The 27,576-nt window shown below is 41.9% G+C and overlaps 1 protein-coding gene across 1 annotated transcript in view; it reads right to left on the reverse strand.

Annotated features, from left to right (window-relative positions):
- Positions 1–6,270: 6,270 nt before the first annotated feature.
- SRFBP1 (serum response factor binding protein 1) overlaps positions 6,271–27,576 on the reverse strand; it is a 116,303-nt gene continuing 94,997 nt past the window's right edge. The window contains exons 5-11 of the mRNA XM_083151596.1: positions 20,083–20,164; positions 16,392–16,897; positions 14,316–14,397; positions 11,098–11,866; positions 9,432–9,509; positions 8,599–8,636; positions 6,271–6,532 (exon numbers count right to left, since the gene is read on the reverse strand). Of these exons, the coding sequence (XP_083007722.1) occupies positions 6,354–6,532; positions 8,599–8,636; positions 9,432–9,509; positions 11,098–11,866; positions 14,316–14,397; positions 16,392–16,897; positions 20,083–20,164 (1,734 nt within the window). The 3' untranslated portion in view covers positions 6,271–6,353. The remainder of the gene's footprint in view (positions 6,533–8,598; positions 8,637–9,431; positions 9,510–11,097; positions 11,867–14,315; positions 14,398–16,391; positions 16,898–20,082; positions 20,165–27,576) is intronic.

A 27,576-nucleotide genomic window follows, 5' to 3' on the forward strand; every position in this document is an offset into this window, starting at 1 on the left:
GCGTTCCCATGCAAACGCGGGGCGTATGCATGGTAATGAGGCCGTGACGCGTGGGTACGGGCGGGCATCTGACATCGCCGGATGTCAGCTGCCCGCCCCCATACAAGATTTCACACGGACAAGTGTCCGTGTGGTCTTGTGTTGCGGGACCTGGTGGAGCGTGCGGCCCTGCATTCGATGTTCGGCGACCATCGAATGCAGGGGCTGCTCCCACCATGGAGGAGGCGTATCCCCGTCCACATTCATGCGGACCGCCACATATCCGCATACGGACGGAGGTGGCGATCCGTATGGAAGGCGGGGATTCGCCAAGACGGACATCACCGCATATTTCTGATCGGCCGCACCGATCAGAATAAGGGTCTTAAAATGGACCCATCAGCTACTACATTATGAAAGAAGCCATTTTGTGGGCTGAGTCAGTATTCAGTGTATGAACTGAGAACTAGTGAAATGACAGAGGCATAATGCACAGGTGTCTCATGCCTGTGAGCTTGCTATTTCCTACATGACTAGATTAATATTAGTTCAGGCTATCAAAGGTCTATCTTCAATGAAAAAGGTCTATATTAAATGATGGAAACTTTTTCATAAAAGTCTTATTTTAGCATATGCGTATTACTGTCACAGTGGGAGGTCTGAACAGTATTTGCACAAATAAATCCAATATATTTCTATGGGAGAGATGTATTAGATAGAGCAGTTGCCCATAGCCACTAATCATTTTTTTGTTATCATTTATCAAGCACATTTTGCAAAATGATAGCTAGATGCTCATTGGTTGGTCGCTACGGGCAACCTCTCCACCTGTCATCCTAAGGCACAAGTAGACACTTTGACAATGCATCACGTGGCACACATGAATAGAGCTTTTGTCATGGAATGTATTTCCCAATCATATGGTTTCATTGATGTTCGGCAAGTGGATGGGTCTTCATTCAGAAAACGAAGATGAAAATATAACCATTTGACATTATACAATTCTAACTACAAGTAACCTACAGGTCTCAATCGCATTAAATAGACACTACTTATTCCAAAGTATTTTTTCCCTTTAGAAGTTCATTGACACTCTAGAGAAGCAATGTATTATTGAGATATGAAGGGCCATTCAAGTAATAAACTAAGCTTTAGAATAGTTTTGTAGTTACAGAAATGCCCTTGCCTCATATTGGGCGGGTTTATAATGACTACATGGATAAGCTATTTCATTCATGTAGAACTGGGCAATGTCACAGCGTAGCAGCAAGAGCAGCCTCAAAGAGCTTACTTGAAAAACATGTTCCAAGGGAAAGACGGTCGGCTTGCTGCCAGGAACTGAATGTGGGTGTACCTCCTACTAGCCTTGGTAACTGGTCGCAAAAAAAAAAAAAAAAAGAGTATCATGAATTCTGCCCAACGGTCATTATAGGTCTATCCAATTATAGCCAATTTTTTAATGTGACCAATTACCTGACTTTGTACATACATACTGTACATAGGATCAACCTCAGACCTTTGTGTTCCCATCCATGGCAGGTTGCTGCAACTAATTGGGTACCGCCCTCTATCTGGTCTCAATATTTGCTTTTGTTACACATTTGAATATTATCAAATCCACTTCAGCTTCATATATTGTTTTGTGTCTAGCAAAGGGTAGAGCGTTTGTTCAGACAAATTACTTTTACCCCCTTTGCAAGCGATGTGCTAAATTAGGAATTTGTGGCTTCTTCTCAATTCACATAAGTGTTCTCTGTTACTACACTACAAACCATTTAGTTATAGTGTTTATATTACCCATTAATAAGATTCTTCCAAATAAAATTAAATTATGAAACTGAGTGATAAGCATGAAAAATGTGCACAAAAATATTCAACATCACTTTTAAGTCCAACCTATTTGCTTGGTTTAGCCTATTGGAGGTAATACATGAATCATGGGGGAGAAGGACATTGACACTGTCTTTATATCTGGGACCTGGGTGTCTGAACACTTTCATTTGATTGCATTGTACTCTGAAATACCTTTTTCAACAAAACGTGCAGAACGCAAAATGCATGACACAAAGTACATGAATAAAGTCCAATCCACGTAACATCAGAAATGGTGGAACAATGGAGTCAATTTGCAGGGAAAAATGCAGCGCTCCCTCAACATCACATTGAAATGAATATATTTGACACCTCTATCTCATTTACATAACATTTAAAGAAATAATAGACAAGAGAATGGTTTACAGAGACGGCGCATGGGACTCACAGTGGATATGTAATAATAACTCTGGACCCATGAAGGGAATATTTTAAACAGAAGAAACAATTTTATTTACATAAAAAAGTACAAGTGCAGTATATCCAGAAATGCAAATGAATGCATGCATATAAACATATTGAGGAGGGCAATCAACCTTTTATCTCACCATGACAGGATGCTGCGGTGGGCTAGGTGCTCAGTTGTAGGATCCTGGGTAGCAGTATTGCGCACCACTGTACAGGCATAGACAAAAACGTGATGGCAAACGTCATGAATGAGGATGCCATCACACTGATGGGAGGACATTCTATATCATCACGGTTTTGTCTAAACCTGTACGGTGGTGCGCAATACTGCTGCCCAAGATCCTACAACTGAGCACCTAGCCCACCGCACCATCCTGTCATGGTGAGATAAAAAGGTAGATTGCCCCCGTCAATATGTTTATATGCATTCCTGGATATACTGCACTTGCACTTTTTATGTGTGTTTTTTTAATGTAAATAAAATAGTTTCTGCTGTTTAAAATATTCCCTTCACAAGTCAAGAGTTATTACAACATAGTCCCATGCGCCGTCTCTGTAAACCATTCTCTTGTCTATTGTTTCCCTAAAAGAGTGGGTGTTTTGCTCTTTTTTGTGAACAGAGGGCTGCTGGTGACATCACAGTTTCCATAGTGCGCACAGATACCACCAAACCCCTACTATATTTAAAGAAATAAGGCAGATGTAGAATGTACTAGTTCACAAAATGATTAATGATGATGGACCTTACTATTCATGAGACTAAGGACCGCCTGAAATGCTTAAAGCTGTTCTTCATCCTCTCATCTAACTCACTGGTTTTCATTTTACCCTTTATCTTGTCTTCTACATTTCCACATTTCTGCCACTTTTCACCAGTGTGTATCTTCCTTCTTGCTACTTTTTCCTTTTTGAAATGAAGGACCAAAATGAATGCTGTAGATTCACACTTTCTATGTAGTAGCCATGGTCAGCGCTGGACATTGATGAGAGATCCGAATGTACATGGATACACATTTCATGTTCTAACAATTCTTGTTTGCATGTTCTGCATAATATAAAAAAACACAAAGGACAGCAGTATTGGGAAAGGGATGCAGTCAAAATCCCGACAGGGTCAAAATCCCGAATGGGTCATAATACAGACAAGAAAAAAATCCCGACATTTAAAATCCCGACAAGGTCAAAATACCGACATATAAAATGTACAGGTGAAACTGCCAACATGACTTTGGGTCGACAGGTCGCAAGGCCGACATGGTTTTTTTCACAGTTTTATGACCCATGTGCCAACAGGCGGTATTTCAAGCCCTACCATTCACTAGGGCGTGGTGGGAGAATAAAATAGTGTGCCGAGCGCAGCGAGACAACGTAGCCAAAGCATCGTGAGCGAACGAGCGATGCGAGGGGCTGCTGTTCACCTCCAACTGTGTCCATGTCGACTGTGTCATCATTCGGGTAAAAATAAAAAACAGTGAAAAAACCCATGTCGACCTCGTGACCTGTTTTACCTGCACATTCTAAATGTCGGTATTTTGACCATGTCGGTATTTTAAATGTCGGTATTTTGTCCTTGTCGGTATTATGACCCATTCGGGATTTGGACCCTGTCGGGATTTCATACCGAATCACAGGGAAACCTCACAATTAAGTTGCCATATTAATGGAACAATACCTTTATAATACAAAAGGCACAATATTGTGATATTATTGAACTTTATTTTCCATAAAAGAATGGTGCTGAATTGTAACTTGAATTAAATCCATACAAGCCTATGCTACTTAAACAGAGCTTTACGTTTCTTTCGCAACAGAATCTGTGAAACACCATTTGTGCTTTGCATTTGTTCTTCTTTTGCTTGAGAAAAAAACAATTTTAGAACTTAGCTATTCAGAAATATATTATTTATACAACACAGGCTACGTCTTTATTGTACTTTCATTTTTATGTTTTCCCAGCCTGTACTATGGTTGCAAACTCTTGTGAAAATGACTTGAATAAAGTATTTCATGTCTAATACAACAATGTGCGTATCTATTGTATGTACAGTAAACTAGGGAGTAACTTACATCAATTCAGCAAGTGCTACTTTAGTTATAATAGTTCGGGCTTTTTGACTGTCACAATATTTGCAGATTATTAGTCGGAAAAACGTTCAGGAGCTAGCATAGACAGGAGCTGTGGGTTACCAAACACCACCGATATAAGTGCTGGCCACATTAATGTCTAGGAAACAGAACAACTAAATGGCTAATAAATAATAAACTAATGGTTATTGCTGTTGGGATGACTTTTTCAATCATCTAAGACAGGCCTGGCCAACCTGGGGCTCTCCAGATGTTTTGAAACTACAACTCCCATCATGCCTTGCCACAGTTTTGCTATAAGGGAGTGTTAAAACTGTGGCAAGGCATGCTGGGATTCGTAGTTTCACAACATCTGGAGAGCCACAGGTTGGCCTGTCCTGAACTAAGACATCACTATTACCCTGTGTTAAAGAGGGAGCTTAAGGACAAGTGCTATGTACTACTACTACAAGAATATAAAATAGGTTATGATCTATTCCAAACAATGGGAAATACAAGAAAAGTAATAATGCCCACACAAGGTGAGATGTGTGCTAGGTGCGATTTGTGCCTATACAATCAATGTGTGTTCTACGATTTGGACTGTAGACACTGGGCGATTTGAACCACATGCAATTTAAAATACACCTGATTTTGTCTACACTGCAATATTCAAATACAGGGTGCATGTGATCTAGTTAAAAAATACCTGCATGTACATATTATTTTGCCTTGCATTATTGAGTACGCGGAGCACACATTGCATCGTAAATAAATACGGTGCAATTTGAACTAGACTTAATGCGATTTGAACTAAAAAGATCAAATCGTACGTTATAATTGCACTGTGTGTGGGCACCATAAATCTAATAATATATGTGAATAATATAAAGCAAGATACATTTATTCTATTTCATAGGCCTCAATGGGATGCAGTCAATTTACTGACAGACGTTTGACAGATGCTTATTATACAGTACAGACAACCATTGACTGGCAATCAAATACTGACACGGTCGATATACCAATATTCATTATACTGGCATATTCAATTTATTTATTTACAGTTTCTTATATAGCGCAGCATATTCTGGTGCACTTTACAATTGGACATGGTCAAAATACCCACATTTAACATGCAGACAGGTCAAAGACAGACTTTCATACTTTACCATCCCAGTGGACCTGGAGGGGGAATATAATAGTGTATAATATAATATAACCATGCCCGAAGCATGGAGAGAGCAGTGGGCCATGCGAGGAGAAGCGGCACACTTAGACGGTGTCTATGTTGACCTGCGGCAACATACAAACTAAAAACATAGAAACACACATTGACCTGTCGGCATGCTAAATGTTGGAATTTTGACCATTTTGGTGGTTTAAACGTCAGTATAATGAATGTCTGTATATTGTGTCAGTATTTCTACTGTCGGTCAATGAGTGTCGGTATAATGACCGTTGGTTAAACATCCGTCGGTAAATCATGCTGAACCCATATCAACAGTTTATGAGGAAATAATGAATCTGGTCATCTAAAAGAGAAGAGGTTCCTTTATTTAAGTTTGGGTCCCTTGTGATCACCACCTGTTTTTTGGAATGTTTTATTTACTTGCGTTCAGCAATGTGTCCTTATTTGATCATCCCAACCGCAACTAGTTGTGCGATTGCATTTGGCTTGTGCTTCCAGTGGTGTCTAATGAAACACTATTTGATAAGCTGTAATTGCAGAGCAGCCCCGATATAATGTCAGCGGCTGTTGTGGTTTGGTGAGATGTACTAATGTAAGCCAGGCTGTGATATACAAGTTTGTCACAGATGAAATCAGCGTTGTTCCTCTCTTTGTTTATTCACCCCTATAACAGTATATCGGTACGGCATTCCAGGTTCCATGAGAAGGTGATATGTTATTTCCTTCTTTCTGACACACAATAAATATAGAAGAACTCCGCAGAATTATTTTATTGCCATAAAACACTTAAAACAGGAATGTACTGTCCACTTGTAACGAAATACCCGCTAAGATGCAGTTAGTCATCAAACACTATCTTTTTCCCTTGGAATACAGCAATCTGAGACTGCGCTTTGCGTTTTCTGCTGGCCTCCCATGAAGGGTGAAGAGTCTGCTCTTGCAGGTTACTCTGAGGCTTCACGACTGCTCCTCTGACAGCTTGATGTTTCCACGTCACATTTCTGGGCTGTGGAACAACTACACAGAAACAAAGAGAAGTTATAGATTATTCTAGATACGTAATGTTTGTCTAATTATATTTAAAGAAAAAAATAAAAATCACCATTGTCACAAAACAATGTTATAGCTTGAGGCCATTCCTAGGCCTAGTGGAATTGTTCCGTTACTTGCTAGCTTCACAGATTTACACAGGTGAAACAGTTTAACACTAATGGCTTACAGTTGCTGTCCACATGGCAGTCTCCTTTTGAGATCACCAATTTACTGCCTGGGTAAACGGAGTAAACAGAACAAAAATAGGGCGATTCAATTGTTACTTGGGAATTTAGCTCCCATGACTTATGCCCCTTTTAGACCGCACAAAAAAAACGGTATTTTGCAGATTTTTAACAGTTTTAAACCGGTAATATGTGCGGTCTGAAAGGTGCAGAGTGATTTTACAGTTTCCAAAAAACGTGGTTTTTTTTTGGAAACGGTAAAAAGGCAGGGTCCTACCCGTTTTAGACCCATTTTTTTTGCTGTCTGAACGGATCTGAAACGGTATTTAGGACCCAGCCAATAGTGGTCAGCTCTGTGCATATCCAGTGCAGTGAATATTTAATGAGCACTCCTGTCATTAGATCCCGTGCGGGATCCTCACATCCACAGGACGGTGAGGTCCATCTCCCCCTGCAGCACTCTCACTGTCTGCTCCCATGGAACTGCCGCAGCTCATCCAGGAACACCAGCCCCTTCCTCCGGTGGTCAGGCTCCAGCTTTTACCGTCGTACGATGCTGCCGCAGGAGACCGGGCAGCCCCGGGTGTCCTCAGACACCTGGCTGGTGGGGTCAGTCTGCAGGGAGTGCTGGTGGGAGTTGCTGCTGCAGGAGGCCGGCGCCTCTGGGTGAGGAGGTGGCGGCCTCCCGCTCCTCAGCTCTCAGGAGAGGAGGGAGCCGGCGGTGGACCGCACAGGAGGCGCTGGTAGGAGCCGGGACAGGAGGGGGGGGCTTTGTTCTGCGCTTTCTGTCCCCCTCACCAGCACCAGCAGTGGTTCTCACCCTTCCCAGTTAAAAGGTTTGCAGACTTTCACACCGCAAACCTGCTTTAGACCATGTATTTACATGCGATGTGAAAGGGCCCTGACCCGTTTTAAATACCTGGTCTAAGCAGGTTTTGCGGTGTGAAAGCAGCATTAGTGCTTTGGGGGCTATTCAATTAAATTCCCATCCAATGTCTTTTTCACACCAGAATCCACAAGATTAACTGTGTAAGGGGTATTCAATGTGGTATTCCGACTGTCGGGACATTCTGACACGCCGTTTGCAGTCAGTTTGCCTGCAACTCGACCGGCTGAGGACATTATTCCAGGATCTAGGTAAGCAACATGTGTAGTGAAACTACAAATCAAGGTAAGAGAATACAATGCCCTGAATTTGCTGGGGCAGTCCCTATTGTGGGGGAATGCTCTATTCAGTCAGGACTTGGTCCTCAATATAAGGACAAATAGGAGGTATGCCCAGCTTCTCATGAAGGGAAAGTGGTGCACATCTAGCAGTAATACACACAGCACTACCCATGTATTTCAAATTAATTGAAAGGATCAGGGAGTGGCCTCACACTGGTTAAATTATATCCAAGCCCCTTGCACTGTGACAGAAGAATCATAGGTGAGGTGACTGTTCTTTTCCATAGGACCCTCAGGTGGCTGCCCCGACCCTCTCAGCTTGGTAGTGCCAGTCTCCAGGGGACCCCCACCACTGTATTCCCCATGTACCCTACATATTCCCCAGGCCCAATACTAAACCTAGTGCCTTGTTGATGAGAGATATCCATAAGTTTCTACCATGGTCCCTATTGCACTGATGTAGGGTTAAAGATACTGTACCCACAACCAATGTTTTATCATGTCTACAGTTTGATACATGGAATGTTTTTGTACACAACATTTTCAAGTGCAGATGGTAAATTTAAAGAGCTGCCTGTGTAAAATCATCCATTTAGAATTAAGCAGGTGATAACCTCAACATTATTACACTATACACCATAAAAGTGCAACTGTTCATAAACCGTATACAGACAACATTTTATGATACAAAGCACATACCAGACTTCTTATTTCTGACAGGTGGTGATTTACTCTCTCTGAAAAAGAAAATTGCAACAGTTATCAGAGCTCTATAACTGCGATATTTGGATTAGTCTATCATTACACTACTGTAGTGTGGATAAAAGTATTTCCAAATGAGTCAGACTTACTGTACTGTATGGAGCAAAAGTTTAATGTGTTGGCGTGTGGAAACCACAAAACTGTAACTCAATCTCACAATCATGAAGATACACGTACAAAAGAAATCTGCTGCTATAATAAATGTATTACGAATCAGGAAATGTCTCACATCAGGATAGGCCACACAAATTCTAGTAATGCGTTTCACAGGCACACTACCTACCTCCTCAGGATGTTTATGCCAGTTTGTAAATAGAATCCTATTAAAATACATATCAGCAGTTTATCTTTAATTCCTATGAAGACTGGACAGAACTGTGCTGATGTGGCACCCCAAAGCGAATTAAAAGATAACTTATGCTTGGTACACACTAAACGATGTGTGCTTAGTGCAACATCGAGAGTAACAGACCCGACAATGATGCAGCATGGCCTTTGCTAGCGATGTCGCCTATCGGCTGACTTCGATGACACACAGGATTCTAACCTTAGGCCTGAAGGCCTTGTTCTTAAATAGTTTACATGTTACGTTTAAGACATATACCAATCCCAGAATACTGGCAGATACTGACTATATTTTGCAAGTATCAGTCTTGGACCAATCACTCCGATGTGTCCAACCAAATCCAAGTACCGACTTTAAGATACACCTTCGCAATAGTAGAACTTTTAGTATCATACACTGTAATTAGTAAGGCACAGGCACTTACAAGTATCCAGGACCCCTGCTGACACTCTTCGGCCCTGCTTGGTTTTCTCTGTAGCTGGGAGAATTTGAAACAGCGTCTCTAAATGAAAGACATTGTATGGTCAGAAAAAAAAAAATATATATGGTACTTGTTTCCTAGCACGGCCACAACGATCATAATCGCGGTCATCGGGGGTAAAATCGGGGCCATCGCGGGCATCGCATGCGCAAAAAAATCGGGTGCGATGGGCCAGACGCGATGCCCGCGATTTCCCCATAGAGAACAATGTTAAATGCCTCAATTTACCCGCGATGACCACGATTTCCCATAGGAAACAATGTGAAATGGCTCAATTTACCCAAATTATCATAGGAACAATGGTAAATGGGCCAAAAACACCCCTGAACATTGAAATGTCCCCCCAAAAGTAGTTTACGCCACCACGTGATCAACGTGAACCCGAAGCGTGGCGAGCGCAGCGAGCCCGCGAGGGGCGGCGGTACGCGTCCTCCGACCTTTTCATACCCCTACTATCCACTAGGGCGTGGAGTGAGAATAGAATAGTGTGGCGAGCGCAGCGAGCCACCGAGCCCGAAGCGTGGCGAGGGGACGTGGATACCTGTGAAGCCCGCGAAGGGACGCGTTTACCTGTGAAGGTATCCGCGTGCGCTCGCCACGCTTCGGGCTCGGTGGCTCGCTGCGCTCGCCACACTATTCTATTCTCACTCCACGCCCTAGTGGATAGTGGGGGTATGAAAAGGTCGGAGGACGCGTACCGCCGCCCCTCGCGGACTCGCTGTGCTCGCCACGCTTCGGGTTCACGTTCATCGCGGGGTGGCGTGAACTACTTTTGGGGGGACATTTCACTGGTCAGGGTTTTTTTTTGGGCTTTCTGGCCCATTTACCATTCTTCCCTATGATGATTTGGGTAAATTGACCCATTTAACATTGTTTCCTATGGGAAATCGGGGTCATCGCGGGTAAATTGAGGCATTTAACATTGTTCCCTATGGGGAAATCGCGGCCATCGCGGGTGGACCATTTAAGCATTTTTAGGCGCACACGACGCGACCGACCCGATTTTTCACTGTTTTCAATGCATTTCAATGGAAAAATCGGGGGCATCGCGTCGGTCGCGTCGCAGGCCACTATAATTACCCCCGATGGCCAAGATTTGTGGCCGTGCTAGGAAACAAGTACCAAAAATATATAACCAGCAAGACATTCAGAGGCAGATGTATTAACCCTGGTGAAGAGATACTGTAAAGTGGAGATAAACTAGAAGGTGATAACGCACCAGCCAATCAGTTATGATATAAAAGGGACAGTTAGTAGTTGATTGGCTGATGCGTTATCACCTTCCACTTTATACTGTATCTTCACCAGGCTTAATACAGTTGCCCCTCAAAATCATCCTTGTTAGGTATTTTACATTTAGCAAAATCATCACTATATAAAAACAACATCATTTAGCGACAGTCTTGATATATGTAATATAGTTTATATAGTTATGTTTTGTTCATGAAATAAAACGAGAAGACAAACCATGACGGTGGTCTCAGTAGTGCAATGCGGCTTATGATGTGATATGTTGGGAGTTGTTATATTGTGTGTGGCTAAGGAGTAATCCCATGCGGTTTATTGCATTTTGATTATTGCCAAGCAGAACCTTTACATAATTTCTTACCTCTTCATGAAGGACGACTTTGGTTTTGTTTCTGATAACGACTTGCAAAAGACGGATTCTAGTTTTCCAGTCTTAGGTGCGACATTCCCTTTCTGCTGTACTGTGCTGTTAGCTGTGGATTTGGTGATTTCCGGTTGTACTTTGGCTTTTTCAATTTTACGGTCAGAACAAGTTTTATTTGACTTCTTCTTCTTGGTTTGTCTTACTTTTCCGATAAAAAAGTCATCCTCGCTTTCACTATTACTGCTGTCAAAATCAGAGGGCTGCTTGTAAAACCTTTCCTCTGTGCTATCATCAAAATATTCCTTATCTTCATTGTCAGAGTCATCAATATCGCTGGAATCATTTTCCTTTACAGAGGTGACTTTCTTTTTACCAATTCCTTCCACAACTTCCTTCCCAGAAATTCCTTCCACAGCTTCCTTCCCAGAGATACCGACCACAGCTTCCTTCCCAGAGACACCTCCCACAGCTTCCTTCCCAGAGACACCTCCCACAGCTTCCTTCCCAGAGACACCTCCCACAGCTTCCTTCGCAGAGACACCCCCCACAGCTTCCTTCCCAGAGATACCTGCTACAACTTTCTTTTCACATGTCTTTTTGAATGCTTTCTTTTCTGGCAGACCTTTCGTAGTTTTCTCTTCAGTAGTAACCTCTTGGACAGTCTTTGAAAGCTTGTCTAGCATAGTCTTCTGAGAACATTTGTCATCTTCCTCATGACTCCTGAAACCTGGTGCTGTATCTAATGTATCACATTTGCTTCTGATGTCTGAAAATAAAGATTTCAAAGAATCAGACCTATATGTATGAAGACTTCATTATGGATAAAGTAGCAGTCACAACAATATATGAGAAATGGAAACCGTGTAGACTAAAAGGTAAAAAAAAAATAACTCTTCAACCACATGCAGCTCATAAAACCCCTCCTACCTTTATAAACAGTAACTTCAGTTTTCTGCATAACTAAGCCATATGGGGGGATAACAAGCACAGCAATGCAACAAGAAAAAACTTGAACATAGAAAATCAATAACAATTGAGATCGAAGTGTCCCCAAATGGATTAGAAGCCAGGGAGTATAAAATCTTCTATAAGTTCTTCTTACATACACTATGGAGTACACTTTAGCCTTGACTATGGAACTACATAACGCTTGCCTAACAAGGTAGGGGCTCCAACTGGCAAAGCCATGTGTACATTTTTTTGACCAATCACAGGAATCAAAAGATATAGACTGGTAAAAAAAATTGTAAAAGCAGACAGAGGACCAGGTTGTTGCTTTGCACAATTACTGTACTCAATCGAGGCCCCAAGGCGAACCACACAGAAAGACCCCACTGCACCAGTATAATGAGCCCGGAGGGAAGCCAGAACAGGCCTTTATAAGCATAGCTAGGCCTAGGAATTAATGAAGTAAATCCATCTTGAAATAGACCTCTCAGATGCCGACCAAACCTCTCTTTGGAGCATACTCCAACACTAAAAGTTAGCCGCATCCTAAAATACATCTAATGCTACATCATATAACAGAACATGCATTGCCTGCATAATACAAGAGGGGTTAATAACTGTACACATCTTATAATGCCCCCAAATCCATGTCTGTTATAACCCTTTTCAAATACATTTTCAAGCCAGGTCATGCTAAAAGCAAACAGAGAACTGGATCACCAGTGCTTGGAGGCAATGTCTTCTACAAATATCTACAGAGGGAAGAACTGGCAATAGCCTACATTCAGTCTGTGGTTTGAAATAGGGGTTTTAAGCTGCTGTTACATGGCTTGAAGCAGTCTTCAATAATACAGGTTGTTTGGAGGAAAGGGGGTATTAGCAGAAGGGTTAACAACCCAAGCTAGGATTTAATACCTTTCATCCACACACGTTACACCACACTTTTAAACTTAAAACAGGTCCCCCAGCTGTATACAGTACTTGCAGCCTGCAGTATACTCGCAGATGCTTGTCAGTGTTCCTCCATCCAATGCCCTCCACAAAGTGTAGGGGGAGGTGCCAACTGCAATGCATGCTGAGGAGGAATTCAGAAACGCACCCAGATTCCTCAGAACACTCCTCTTGGGTCTCCAGCCGTAGAACAGTGGCCTAATCCTGCAGATGGCGATATAAACCGGGGAACGTGATAGTCACAGCCCAGCGCTATTCTCTTTATAAGGATATGGCTGCCAGAGACTCTCCAGCTGTTGTTTTTAACCTTTTAGTGCCTGTATACCTGTGCCAACCCTTTAACACATAGCCAAGACCCAAGTGCCCCCCCCCCCCCGGTTTGTAAACCGGTTTTCTACATTTTATACCATAGTTGTTGTTGTTGTTTTTTTTTGAGAGAGAACAGTGTATAAACTCAAGGTTACATATACTGTCAATTACAATAATGTTAATAATGACAAGAAAACAGTTTAATGTAAATCACGGAGCCAAAGAAGGAAAAATTATAAAAAAAAAAAAGACGCAACATGAGTAATTGGATGTCAACCTAAAGTACTGTGGAAAGAAAGCAGGATGAGCAAGCATTCAAATAACATTCCTAAGAAGACAGGTAACACATGACTGGAAAACTGTACAGAGGTTATGACCGACAGGGAGTAAGAACAAACAAAATAATGATGGAAAGAAAAACACAAAGATGATACTAAGGCAGGTAGAAGAGGAAATGTGAAAGTGCCAGGAGACGAAATGTTATACTTATTTCTTAACAAATATTCAAGTCCACAGTAATGTTCTGGCAAAGTCCTACGCTCATGTAATAGTATGTTTTGTGGGGCTAAGAATCTATTTATTGCATGGGTGAATACAGATTCGGCAAGCGGAAATAACGGTTTAATGCTGGTTGATTGCACAGCAATCCATAGCGTACTTTTGGGAGCATATACAATTGTTGGTGGGAGTTTTGGAAATCCGTTGGGTTTTCCTATACAACTGCAGGAGGGAAAACGAGATGAGGGGATTCCTATATCAAACACTGTGGGGGGTATACAATCCCCTGTTCAATGCTGTTGGGGAAGATGGTGGCCGGTGATTGAATACCCCTCTGTGTCTCCTTTCTCGCACCCCCAGAGCAAGTCTGATTTTTCCTAAAGTATTTATTTTATTTTTCGTTCTAGCCTGATATGGATACATGATTTCATACCCATACTGTAATATGTGCAAAGATATACTGTAACTAGTTCCACATGAGAGTACATGTTTCCCCCGACTTACTGTACCTTTGATAGCAGATATATTCTGTTTCGGCAGCTGGTTTATGGCTCGTATGGCTGTTCCTTGGGGTTCAGCAGTGCGGTCAGCCTTTCAAAGATAAGTAAGTAAGATATAAACTATATTCAGTACAAAAGCATCACTAAGGCAAATGTAAACACACAAAGCAAAATAAATGAAATAGAATACTAATAGAAACACAACAATACAAAGTCAAAAGTTACACATGTATCCAGCCTCAGCTTTGCTGTGATGCAGTAATCGTGTGCCCACAAATGGCTGTAGGGAATCAATGAGCTAAGTACCGGGTACAAGCAGCTGCAGCCCAGGCACACCAAGTTTCACCGGTTGTGGTATAGGGTTCCGACAGTCAGGCTCCCGATAGTCATTAGCCCGACGTCGGGATCCCGACTGCCCGGACTCAGACAGCATAGTGAGCGCAACAAAGCCCCTTGCGGGCACAGTGGCTCGCTACACTCGCCACCTATTCTATTCTCCCTCTAAGGGGGTTGTGGACCACCACGAGGGAAAATAGCAGGTGGCCGTCGGGCACCCGTCTGACAGCGTTTTGACGTCGGGTAAATGACTGTCGGGATCCCGACTGTCGGGACCGCGTCCGGCACCCGCTATGCGTAGGCCCTTGCGGCCGCATCGCAGGATGAACCAACATGGCTAGATCTTTATATTGCCATGGCTTAGTATAAGATGAATTCTTTACAACACATTGGGCCAGATGCACCAAGCTTCAAAAAGTGATCAAATGGAATTGTGATCAACTACCAGCCAACCAGCTTATACTGTAACTGTAATATTACAAATATACTGTAGCATGTGTTAGGACAGTTAGGAGATGGTTATCGCTGTCCACATTTTTTGAAGTTTGGTGCATCTGGCCCAGTATTTAACTCCTCACACTGTGAAGCCCTGGAGTTTGAGCCATGCAGCCAAACTTTCCAGGGTTAAGGAGTGGAAGGACCAATCAAAAGCCGGCCAATGCAACATTTGACTGGCTCATCAGCTCACACCACTGTTCTAGAGGGATTTTACTGCATTTAATATTCACACCATTATGTTTTAATGTAGCTTTAAAGTCTTATTAAACTGGTCTTTAAACTGTTTAAAAAAAAAAAAAATCCCCATTCATATCGGCTTGAGATTTCTTTTGATTATCTATTTATAAATTAGAACTGTGGCCCCTCCTAGCTGGCAATTTTAATCGCTTACCAAGCTCAAGGTGTTCATTAATGGTCTATGCCTCCAGTATGTCTGATTACCATGGTATATCCTTTTTCAATACATCAGAAATGATCGTTATTTATAAATATCGATATTAATTAGCTTAGTTAAAGCTATTTTCAGGAATCATTTTAAATATGGAGATCCCATACTGAACAAGAAAATAAATACTTGGATGACACTTATGAAAGTGCCTAAAGTTCAAGTGCATGCACAGCGGGCCTGAATCACAGTTGGACACTATGCTCATATTTATCATCTGAGTGATTATTGTCTGTCTGTGCGCGTCTCAGACATACAGTGCATTTGCCGCAATGTACTTGTGACAGCTGAATTGACAGGCAAAGACCATTTGGAGTAGGTAATGGTGAGTGTCCATAAAACTGTAAGCGTGTACCTGTAGGGAGCGTTTTTGTGGCCATAATGAGTAACTATAGGGCTACCAGAACTCCAATAACTGATTAATCTAGAAACAGATCTGCTTCTTTGTGTGCTGATACTAGGATTTATAAAATCACCATGAGTGTTTAAATACCTACCTAGCAAGCTGCAATTTTTGCATATTGAATACAAAATCGCAGCTGCAGTGCCATTAGCGTACAATGCCGTCTCTGGCTCACTATACTATAAAACTGTTATTTTTAGGATAGGCTGTTTGTAAAATAACAAATAACACACTACAGAAAACTAAAAAGTTAGTGAATGTGGTGAAAACATTAGAAGCGGCATCCATGGATTCAGGGTAACCTTGTTTGATAGAAGGGAAGTCCCCTTTTTCAAGTAATGTGACACATAATACATTATTCTACAGAGGTCATGTGTGATCAAAAGAGAATAGTTGGTCTTACTTTTTCAATAAAAGAGTCGTCCTCACTGTCAATATTACTGTCGTCAGAATCCGAGAGCTCCTTTAGGTCATTAGAATATTCCTTAGCTTCTTTGTCTTCAATACCGCTGACTGGTACAGATTCGTCTTTCTTTTCACCTTCTACAGCTTTCTTTTCGCATCTCTTTTTGAATGTTTTCTTTTGTGGTACACGTTCCGTAGTGCTAACCTCTTGGACAGTCTTTGTAAGCTTTTCTAGCACAGACTTCTGAGAACTCCCATCATCCACCTCATGAATCAAAACTCGATCAATGAAATCTGGTGCTTTACCCAACATGCCTATAATGTCCACACTTTCCTGTTTATTGATGGTTTCCTCTGCTGTTTGGTCCAGCTTTGCTGTCTCTTGCTTACATGCTGCCTGTGTGCTCACATTTTGTATAGGTTTTGAGGTCTTACGTATTTGAACATCTTCACCCTCTTGCTCTGCAAGGTATTTTCTGGCCTCTTTGAAAGCCTTTATAGCATCTGAAAATAAAGATTTCAAAGATTCAGTCCCATATGTATGCAGACTTGATTATGGATAAAGTAGCACTCACAACTGTACATAAGAGATGGAAACAGTCAAAACTAATCCATGACTACTTATTATTCTATGGCGGTATGCAATCTCCCGCCGCTATTCCCAATGGCGGGAGATTGCCCTAAATATAAAGGTACTGTACATTCTGTATTGCTGTCCTCCAATAGCTAGATACGCATACCCTTTTCAAAAATCTGAAAATCCTGGCAAATACACAGCATTTCAAATGCTGTGTCATTTTGCCGGGAGCAGCCTGACCCCCTGACACAGAAGAACAAATTACCGGGTTGAAAATTTCTACCTGGTAATTTGCTGAATAACACGGGTATTTCTTCTGTGTGAAAGGGTCATCACAGGTCATAAATCCTGTGTCCTCGACCCTGGTCAATTCCAGGGTCGGAGACACGGGATTTACGACAACGGGTGTGCCCATTCACACAGAAAAAGCAAGAAGTGTTATTCACGAAATTACCGGGTAGAACTGCTTCACCCGGTAATTTTCTGTCTGAAAGGGGTAAAAATGATGGCAGCCCTAAAAAGGATCTTTTGGGAACTTCTTCAAAAAACTTATCTACAAAAATCATATAAAAATCATATCATATAAATTTACATTTATGGAAAAATGGATAGCTACGTAAGCTACTTTTTACATTTAAATCAGAGGAAGATATTAAAATAAACTCAATGTTACATTTACTGTATATAAAATTATAACAATAACCAGTTTAGTTAAAACCAGAGAGCTGAAATAAAAGTAAAGCAGCGAATTATAGAAACGGACACTGAACATGAGCATTTGGATGACAACCTAAAGTACAGCACAGATGTGTTCTCATACATCTACCATCAATAAGCCAAGCGAGATGCCTGGTGTGAGTGAGCGGCCAGGCCACATGCAATTAGTTTTTGCTGAAAACGTGTCTTAGTCACAATAAGATGTGACCAGGACACCTCAGGGGTCAATTATAATTAATTTGATATGCGACACTTGTACATTGTGTGACTGGGTTACAAGAAATGCTACAATGTAGTAGCATAAGCTTATTGTCCTATACAAGTTCCATGGTGCACCATACACAGACCTAGGACCTTATTCTGGTCCGTTTGCATCGGCCCCTTCGTTTGCACAGGGCTGATGTTTTGCGTCTGCACATGCGCAGATGCATTTCTACGCATGTGCAGACACAGGGTGCATGCAGCCATGGCGAACAAATGCTTTGCCGGGTTCATGCACCCAACATTGTGGGCGGGTGGGGAGACGAGTGGGTCCGGGGGACTCACCCATGGGAACACCCAGCGTTTCATGGGCGTTCCCATGGAAATCGCCCGATGATGTGGAAACTGGGGCGGACAGCTGACATCACCGAATGTCAGCTGCACGCTCACTTCTTTCAGAATGCCCACACACATATAAGTTTACCTCAGAGCAACCTTAAATGTGTGTGTGCCTTCCACATCATTTGAAGGATGACCATCGAATGAGGTGGGTGTTACCCCGCAGCCTGTGAATGGATGTATATGTCAAACATCCATTCGCAGCCAGTGCATGCAAACACATGCTGTGAGGGCGGGCAGGCGGGCGGCCTGGCATACGCCGGGTGGTGTTTGGTGGATTCGCAAGGCTACAATTTTGCAGCCTTGCAAATCAACCAGAATAAACCCCTTAGTCTCATGCAATATCCAAAAGTCACATCAAATTACTAAGCACAGTCTCCTGGAGTGTGCTAGTCACATCATGTTGTGACTCAGACACATTTTCGGTAAGAGGCACCCGACACTAGCAGAATCTCGTGGGATCTGGCGCCGGGAGGGGCTGTTTGACATGATTGCAGCAATGAGGAGTACACATCTGTAATGTGGAAAGAAAGCAGGATGAGCAAGCATTTAAATAGTTCCTAAGAGGGCGATACGTGACTGGGAAACTGTATAAAGGTTATGACCGACGAGGAGTAAGAACAAACAAGATAATGATGGAAAACATAACACAAATATGACACTATGGCAGGTAGAAGAGGAAATGAATATGCCAGGAGACGAAATGTTATATTTAATTTTTTTAACAAACATTGAAAACCACAGTAATGTACTGGCAAAGTCCTAAGCTCATGTATTAGTTTTTTTTATGTGAGGTAAGAACCTATTTATTGCATGGGTTAATACAGATTCAGCATGAGCCAAACAACTGTTTAATGCTGGGGAAGTGCTGCATCTGCATTTTGCTATACAGTGCCCACCTCTGAATTAGGCCATTCATTTAGAATGAATGTAACTGCAGCACCTATGGTCTGAGGACATATATCGGTCAGCAACATGCAAAATAGTGGGGAACGGATTTACAGTTCCCATGGTTCAACAGTTCCCATGGTTCAACAGATCAAGAAGGAAGTTTTGTTAATTACAAAATATTTTTTTGAAGGTTATTGGGATTTGTGATCATTTTAATATTGTGTGTGAGAGATATTTATTGATTGCAATGCTTGGGTACAATACAGAAGGGTGTTAGTTACTCAATCCTGCTGATTACCAGGAGCCACAAAGCTAATTGAGGTCAGGCTGAGCAGGTAGCCTCTGGTAATGAAGGGGCCACAATGGCCTTGGAGTATTCTTATGGGCAGCCAGTGCGCATTAGATAAATGTATAGATGCAGCCATCCTCAGCAGCTGCACCAGTGATACAGTTCTGGTGGTTGGCAATCCAACCTATGTGGAAGTGTGAGTGTCTCACACACTCGCACGTCCATTGCCGAGAATGGGGAGCGCACTACATTTGCTGGAGGGCCTCTGCAAATGGAGTGCCGAGGTCCAGCTAGATGAGAACGGCTGCATCTTTAGTAGGGCCACATTGCTGTATCATTTTAATGGTTGCTACATCTGTATGTTATGTTCCTATGTTTGCCTCTGGAATTATCCGTCTCCTTACTTTATTTAGTAGTTCTCCTTAATTACTCCCGGATATGCTGCATTTTGATGTAAGCATGTGTGATGTCACCATCAAAAGCAGGGATAATTATTTATTTTTCTTTTTCTTTCTAGCCTCCTGTACTTCCCAGAAGACTGTTGTAAGGAGAAATACCTGTACTGTAATACTGTAAATATTTCCTCGGTAGAGATTACTTTTTTCCCGGTCTTACCTTTGATAGCAGATATTTTCTGTTTCAGCACCGGGTTTGTGGCAAGCCTGGTAATTGCTCGAATTTCAACAGTGCTGTCTGCCTATCAAAGAAAAATAAGTAGTCTTATACTAGAAAATATATGCAAAAGCATAAAAAAAGGCACATCCTTAAGTGTAAAATCAAAGCAAAAAAGGTGATAAATATCAGCTTCAATTTTTTTCCAATAACTATTTATAAATTACAATTATGAACCCTCCTCTCTAGCAATGCAAAAACTCCAGTAATTAGGCCCTTTCCCCTCCAGGCAACACACTATAGAAAGTAGGAACATCTAGAAAATGTGGAGAGAACATTAAAAATGGCCTCCAGAGACAAGGAGAAGAAAGTTCCCCATTTGAAGAAATGGGGCAAGTTTTTCTCTAAAGTTAATGTGCAATCAATAGAAAACATTCCCTGCAAAGCAGAAATCATGAATTCTGGGGACGGTGCAATATCTCCCTCATCTTGCCTTTAGTGCAGACAGGAGAACCCTGGAAAGAAAGAGACCCATTTTTCAACTAATCTGGGCCCTTCGTGATTATCGCCTTTCTGTGCTATTAGTTACTGTCCTGTATTAGAAGCTGATAATCAGAAGCTTTCGGGGAAAATATAATCAACAACTTTGTCTACCACCAAACAACTGAACCAAAGGAATATATGCAAGGACAATTTTCTTAATTTAGTTTTTTTCTTTCATCTTTTGCTGCCTAGGAATGCAGTGATTACAATTTTTTATTTGAGACTAGATTGTGTTGTGGTTTGGGAAAGTTTTGAACTACAGCCCTAAAAGGCCATCCAGTGTGTATGCCCGGGCAATGAGCGCTGCTGCGCACTCCCGCATCATCAAGGAAAGCCGTTCATCTATGAGCGGCTTTCAGGGCGGCTTTGCATATCGCTCTGCTATGCAATGCCATCCTCCCCCCTCCGTCGGCGCCGGGCAGGGGGAAAGCCGCTCAGTGTGTATGCACTGAGCGGCTTTCACTGCAAGCTGGGCATAGTCACCCACTGTGTATGGACCTTAAGCTACAGTAACCCCACAGCTTGAGGGTTATAAAATTCAATTCTCCAGCATCCAGATAATCACTAAGGGGGAGATTCTCTAAGAATCTCCGCCCCCCTTCGCCGCCCATCGTATATTTAATTATCGCATATGCTGTAACATATGCGATAATTAAGGCAAAGGACAGCTCTTGCGTTAAGAGCTGTCCTTTGCGGTGAGAGTCGCCGGGTCCCAGCAGGTCCCGGCGGCTCTCCGCTCCCTCCCACACCCGGCGCCGCTGCTGCGCCGGGCTCTCCTCCTCCCTGCACCCGGAAGAGGATCAGTGCAGGGAGGAGGTCACAGGTCCGGGCAGCACTGCGCTGTGCTGCCCGGACACAGGTGAGGGGGTTATGCTTGGCGGCGGAGGGTCGGCGGAGGGTTGCGATAGAAGCCCATTGGCTTCTATGGGGCATCGCCAGATTTTTCTGGCGATGCCCCCCGCCGCGTTATCCCGGCGGGGGATGCTTACAGCATCCCAAAATGCGGTAAAAACCCCGATAACGTGGTTTTTACCGCATCTTTAGCTTAGAGAATCTCCCCCTAAATGATTATCTAATGCCGTACTCGGATGCCGTAGGTTTTCTGCTTTTCAAAAAGGTTTTGGATATCACAGTATTCATACATAGTCATTCAGATTTTATGAGGTTAATTCAAATTCCTAAAAAAAAAAAGTCAAAATCAAAAACAATTCACATTGCATTGTAATAAAAAAATAATAGTATAAATAAACACACTTATTTGTCCACTTCAGATAGATTGTCTTTGCTATTGCAGGAGGAATAAACTAATGCTATTCACCGAAAATTACTACTTTAATAACATTAAAGTAATTACAGATACAAATGCAAAAAAAGGGGGTTAAAAAACTAAACAGTGCATTGCCTTTGTGTTTACAGGAAAATCTGAAAAAAGAAATCTGTATCCTTCATTTGTGGTTTTCTGAAAAATCTTGCAAAATAATTACCGTATATTATTACATAATAATATTATAAAAAAAAAAAAATTCTAATAAAAAAGGCAGCCAAACTTTAACAGTCTGTGACATGATGTCATTGAGTACATTACCTGTAATCACCGTATTCATAATGACAAAATACATTCTATTTATTTTTGCTTGGAAAATACTGTTTTCCCAGACAATACCACCTTATGCTGTGTCCAGTTCCACAAACTAGTCTTACATGGTCTCACAGACCCAATACACAAACTTCACATCCTGTAAATAAACATTAGGCAATGTCTTCCGACTGCTGCAAATGAACAGTATTTTGTGCTACCCCGCAGTAGACCATTATATATTCTGAGAATGATGAATAGACTAGTAATGGAATATTGAGTAGACAAATGGTGATATGTATTCATATTTATGGATTCTATGGGATTGTACACTGAGGAGATTTGTTCTTGCATTCTTCAGTCATACCACATTGGTAGGGTATACTGAGGAATTGTAAACAGAATAATATCAGTAAGACACTGTTGCTTGCACAGTTATTTTGTAACCTGTACCTTTTTCATTAATAATGAACCTTACTAACTAAATAGGAACTGTTGACATCAGAGACACATGAGGTGATGGGAAAATGTTATAGTTGGTTAAACCCAAATGTGTAACACTCAAAAAAAAAACAAAAAACAACATTTCTAAGACAAAGGGGTATATTCAATGCTCTTCAGGCCAGCAGTGCAGATAGCTCACTGTCACAGCTTGCCATCAGTATTCAACTGCCCCCCCTGTAATCTCCGTTTCCACCTCGCCTGCTAACTGAGGTGAGGTGAAAACGGCGAGTGTGCACATTAAGATGGCGAGGCTCAATACAAAATGCAGAGGGCATATGGAAGGCATTTCCTCACTTTTAGGAACACATGACATATCATATTTTAAAAAATCATACCCTAACCCGAATACCTTAATCCTCACCATTAAGGGGGGTATTCAATGTCAGGGGCACGGCTGTCGAGCTAGCGCGACAGCCGTGCCCCTGTCCCGTTCTCGGAGCTCGGCAGTCGGGATTCAATGTCCCGGCCGCCGAGCGGCGAGAAGGGGGCGTGGCCGCGAGTTGATGACGGAAATAGACGAGCTCCGGCCGGGAGCTCGCCTATTTCCGGCTTTTCTCGGCAGAACGAGCCCGACAGCTTGTGATGTCGGGCTCGTTCTGCGCAAAACCCCTGTTCAATGCTGTCGGGGAAGACAGCATTGAATAGGGCCCCGCAGCAATCTCCCCCGTCGGGAGATGGCTGCGGGAGCTCGAACGACATTGAATACCCCCCTAAGCATCTTGAGTTCTATTGGAGAAAGTGTATAAATACATTTTTATTAAACCTAACATTAAAAATGTAATTCTCACCCTTAATAATAAACCCTAACACAAATACCCTAACCCTCACAATTCACCCTACCACCCTAACATGCAACCTTTGCACTTTAACCCCTAACCCTAATAACCACATGCCAAAAGGGTGGACTAAATGGGCCAAATGGTTCTAATCTGTGGTCAAAATCTTAGTTTCTGTTACATTATAATGTCTATGGATTGTTTATTGTATGTATATTGGTGCTACTGTATATTGCAACAGTAGCCATGATAACATAACACATTCTTACATTGTTTTCTTATTTTCAAATATAATTTGACTTTGTTTTACACCATGATGCTTAATTATTATACATTTCAGTTACCTGGGGATAAACTGTAAAGGCCCATACACACTGGGTGAAATTGAGCTGAAAGTTGCTCAAAACAACATGTCTGAGCAGCTTTCAGCTCAAAGCTGCCCAGTGTGTATGCCTTGGTGATGAGCGGTGCTGCGCGCTCCCGCAACATCCCCGGGAAATCCGTTCATCTGCTGGTTATACCAGCAGATGAGAGGCTTTGAGGAAGGCTTTGCATAGCTCTGCACTATGCAAAGCTGTCCTCCCCCCTCCGTCGGCGCTGGGCAGGGGGAAAGTGGCTCAGGTTGTATGCACTGAGCCACCCCCCCCAGCGATGAAAACAATCATCGCTGTCCATACACGCTGGGCAAAATTGCCCTGTGTGTATGGACCTTAAGGTTCTGTTAATATGGGCACATTTGGATTCACAATACATACAAATTAGTGGACCAGAAATCCAATATATAGGTGGCACTCCAGGACTAGTGAATGAAGAAAACTGTGTGGATGAATCTTGCAGTACAGGATCCATCAACTACCGACCGGATTTCAAGTGAAACACATTGTGGCGGTGAATACATAAATTGAAATTTATGTGTTCACCTTGAAATGCGGTCGCCCTGCTGTCCGATCCTACGATAACATGTTGTGGTAGGACCTGGTGGCTGCGGGTGAGCAGCCACATTAGAGCCTGTGTGCAGGCTCCTTGCTGCGCCACTATGTGTGGCCAAGCCCTTAGGCAGCCTGTCTACAACCTGTGTCTACACACAAATCAGTTATTGCTTGCAACTATTCCAACAATACATCATTGTAGTTGTTTCTAATTTAAGATCTGCCTTACATAGTTAGAAAATTAAAATAAAACATCAAGAGTCCTCTAACATCGCTGTGATTTGAAGTTGAAGGTGTCAAAGCATTGGAATGCTTTCGGGAATTTGTCAGGGACATTCCGAATGATTGGGACACTGCTTGTACATGAGGAAAATGAAGGTCCATTACTGGAAGCATTTGTTGTATTGGTGTGGAATATTAGTTTACTGCCATGAACTGTTGGCCCCTATTCGCATAGACAGTGAAGATAGATTATTCTCTTAAAAGAGAATTGAATACAGCTGCACGTTTCATGTGGTTACGTGAAGTTGTTTATGCAGAACCGCAGTGTTAGAGAAATTTCACTGGTATATAAATTAAGAAAAAATAATATATAAAAAAATGTTGCTAAAATATTTTTCTCAAACATTATTAAATAGAGCGTAAATATATTTCTTGGCGTACGCATTCAGAGTGGAGGAAAAAATAAAAAGTGTTGCCCATTTAAATAAACACGTCATAAAATATGAAATTTGGTTTGGTCACGGAGGGGCAAAGCCTACATAGATGTGGTTTATGGACATACTTTGAACCCCCGATATGAAACTCAATATCCTCTCTCAAAACAGAAAACATTACCTTTATCAAGTATGCATTCTAAAAACACACACGGAGAGCTAGACAGGAAAGAGAACAACTAATCTGTCCACTCACTATTTCTCTATGTACCAAATACTGGTCTAAAGACGGAAAATTGAGATATTCCCCACTTCCCAGGAGAAATGAAAAACAGATTTCACTGCCGGAAACTTCCCAGGCACGCAACACGAAAACTTTTCGGTCTGGGTATGCTGTGCTCTATAGGATTTAAGAACAATTTAAGATGCAAATTAAGTCAAAGCACACATTTTTAGTAAACATTCACCTGTTTACAGCCAGGGCTTTATGAACCAATAGGCAGTGTAGGCTGCAGAATAGGGCACCAGGACTGGAAGTTCCGTCAGTTACCACTAGAGGCCAATCAACAGACCAAATGACTCCTTAACAGAAAGTGAAAGCAAAATGACCCGTTTCAAACTTGCTGTATATGGAGAGAAGGAACTGTGAAGAGAGATTGGAGGTAGGAGCAGATACTGTAGGTATATAAATCACATAAAGTAAAGACAAAATGAGGTCTAAGATGAGTTTAACAGTAAGAAGAAAGAAGAAGAAAATATGAGTAGGGAGATGATCTTGCAGAAATGGTGTGATAAGACATAAGGGAGAAAGGGATTTAAAAAAGAAGAGAAAGATAGAAAAGGGCAAAAGGAAAGGTGGAGTGGTGAATTGGGAGGGGTGACCTTTAATCACAAAGACCATAAACAAAATGAAATCAAAGGGTTAAATACTGAATGGGTAGGAAGTGTTACGGGAAGTCAGCCAAGGAGACCAAATTTTGTCGATTAAGTTCAAAAATATATTCCATCTTACAAACATACCAAAGATGTGGTAATATTGCTGCTATTTGTCAGGTCATAGCAAACACTTGTGTCAAAGCAATTTGTTTTGATACTGTGAAGGGAAGGATGAAATATTTGGGATCAATAAGGATAGTAGTTTCAAATAGGTGGAAGAGGAGGTTGACAGCCAAGTTCCAAATGCTGACAAGATTTAGACATGGTACCTTCATCCTTGCATAGTTTTTAGTCAAAAAGATACAGCATAACAGCAAAATAATAATTGAAAAATATTATCTTTTATTGAACTAGAAGCGGCGTTGCTCAGATTTCTGTCCAATCTTCCTTAGCTGTATAGTGCATCTCGTATACAATTCCTATGCTATTTCATATGGGTCCCAGTTAGGACCTACTTTCTCACACAGTAAGGGGGTATTCAATGCCAGCCACTATTTCGGACAGGGAAAATAGCGGCCGCCGCCTATTCAATGCTGCCATTTCTGACAGCATCGAAGGCGGATTCCGACAAAACAGATCCAACTTTAAAACAAGTGGGATCTGTTTGTCGACAACAGTCACGGATTGTTGAATTCATGGCTGTTTTTTTAACAATTCAAGGATGTTTCCGCGAACACACCTATTTTTCTTCCCAAGTATCTTTTAGTATTTGGATATACTGACACTACTGTATATTCCTTTTGGGGGATGCCATCCCTTTCCTACCGCTACTCCTCTTACTGGTGTTTAGGCCATAAGTCATGATGGCCACCTTAACAGCCCAATAATAAAAATAATAATAATAATAATCACATATCTTATCTTTATTAATTAAGCAAAATAACTGTTGTGCAGTATAATGTTCATGTGTGTGTTCCTTACAATAATAAACCCAGATCTAAAAGATGGCTAAATAAAAAATAAAAAAATAGGAAGCCATCTCCCAGCACCAGTTCCACCTCCCGATGATGTAACCCGTCCGGATTTATGTCTGGTATGGGTGCCAGTGGAAATTTATTTGCAAGCCGGGTAGCACCCAGGTACAAAATCATGGGTGCGACCCGGCTTGCAAGTGGAAAAGATGTATTTATTGAATCCATTCAACAGGTCATTGCTGCTTGGAAGGACTGAGGCCAAGGATCTGGGTCTAGCCACAGTATCTTCCCTACTATGGCTCCCCAGGATTTATTGCCCCCGGAAAGTTATTTCCCACCCTGTAGTTTCCTGTTCGTTGGCTGGCTGGGGTTTTGTTTTGCTTTGCTTTAAACTTGCCCCAGATCCATCACCTTTGATACCTTTATTTCATAATCCCGCCTTCCTCCCAGAGTTATGTAAATACTACTTTGCCACCTGGGTATTCAAAAACATTTATTACTTAAATAGTATCACAACCGATGGTAACTTCTCTTAATTTTCTGAAATTCAAGATGGAGCAGCAAATTCATATAAAGATTTATTTTGCTTTCTGCAAAATAATAATTTTTACTCCAAAATTAGCCTGACCCTGACTAGCACAACTTTAACCTCTTGTGAGTCTA

This window comes from Crinia signifera, chromosome 1 (assembly GCF_055691185.1).
Source record: "Crinia signifera chromosome 1, ASM5569118v1, whole genome shotgun sequence".
Lineage (NCBI taxonomy): Eukaryota > Metazoa > Chordata > Amphibia > Anura > Myobatrachidae > Crinia > Crinia signifera.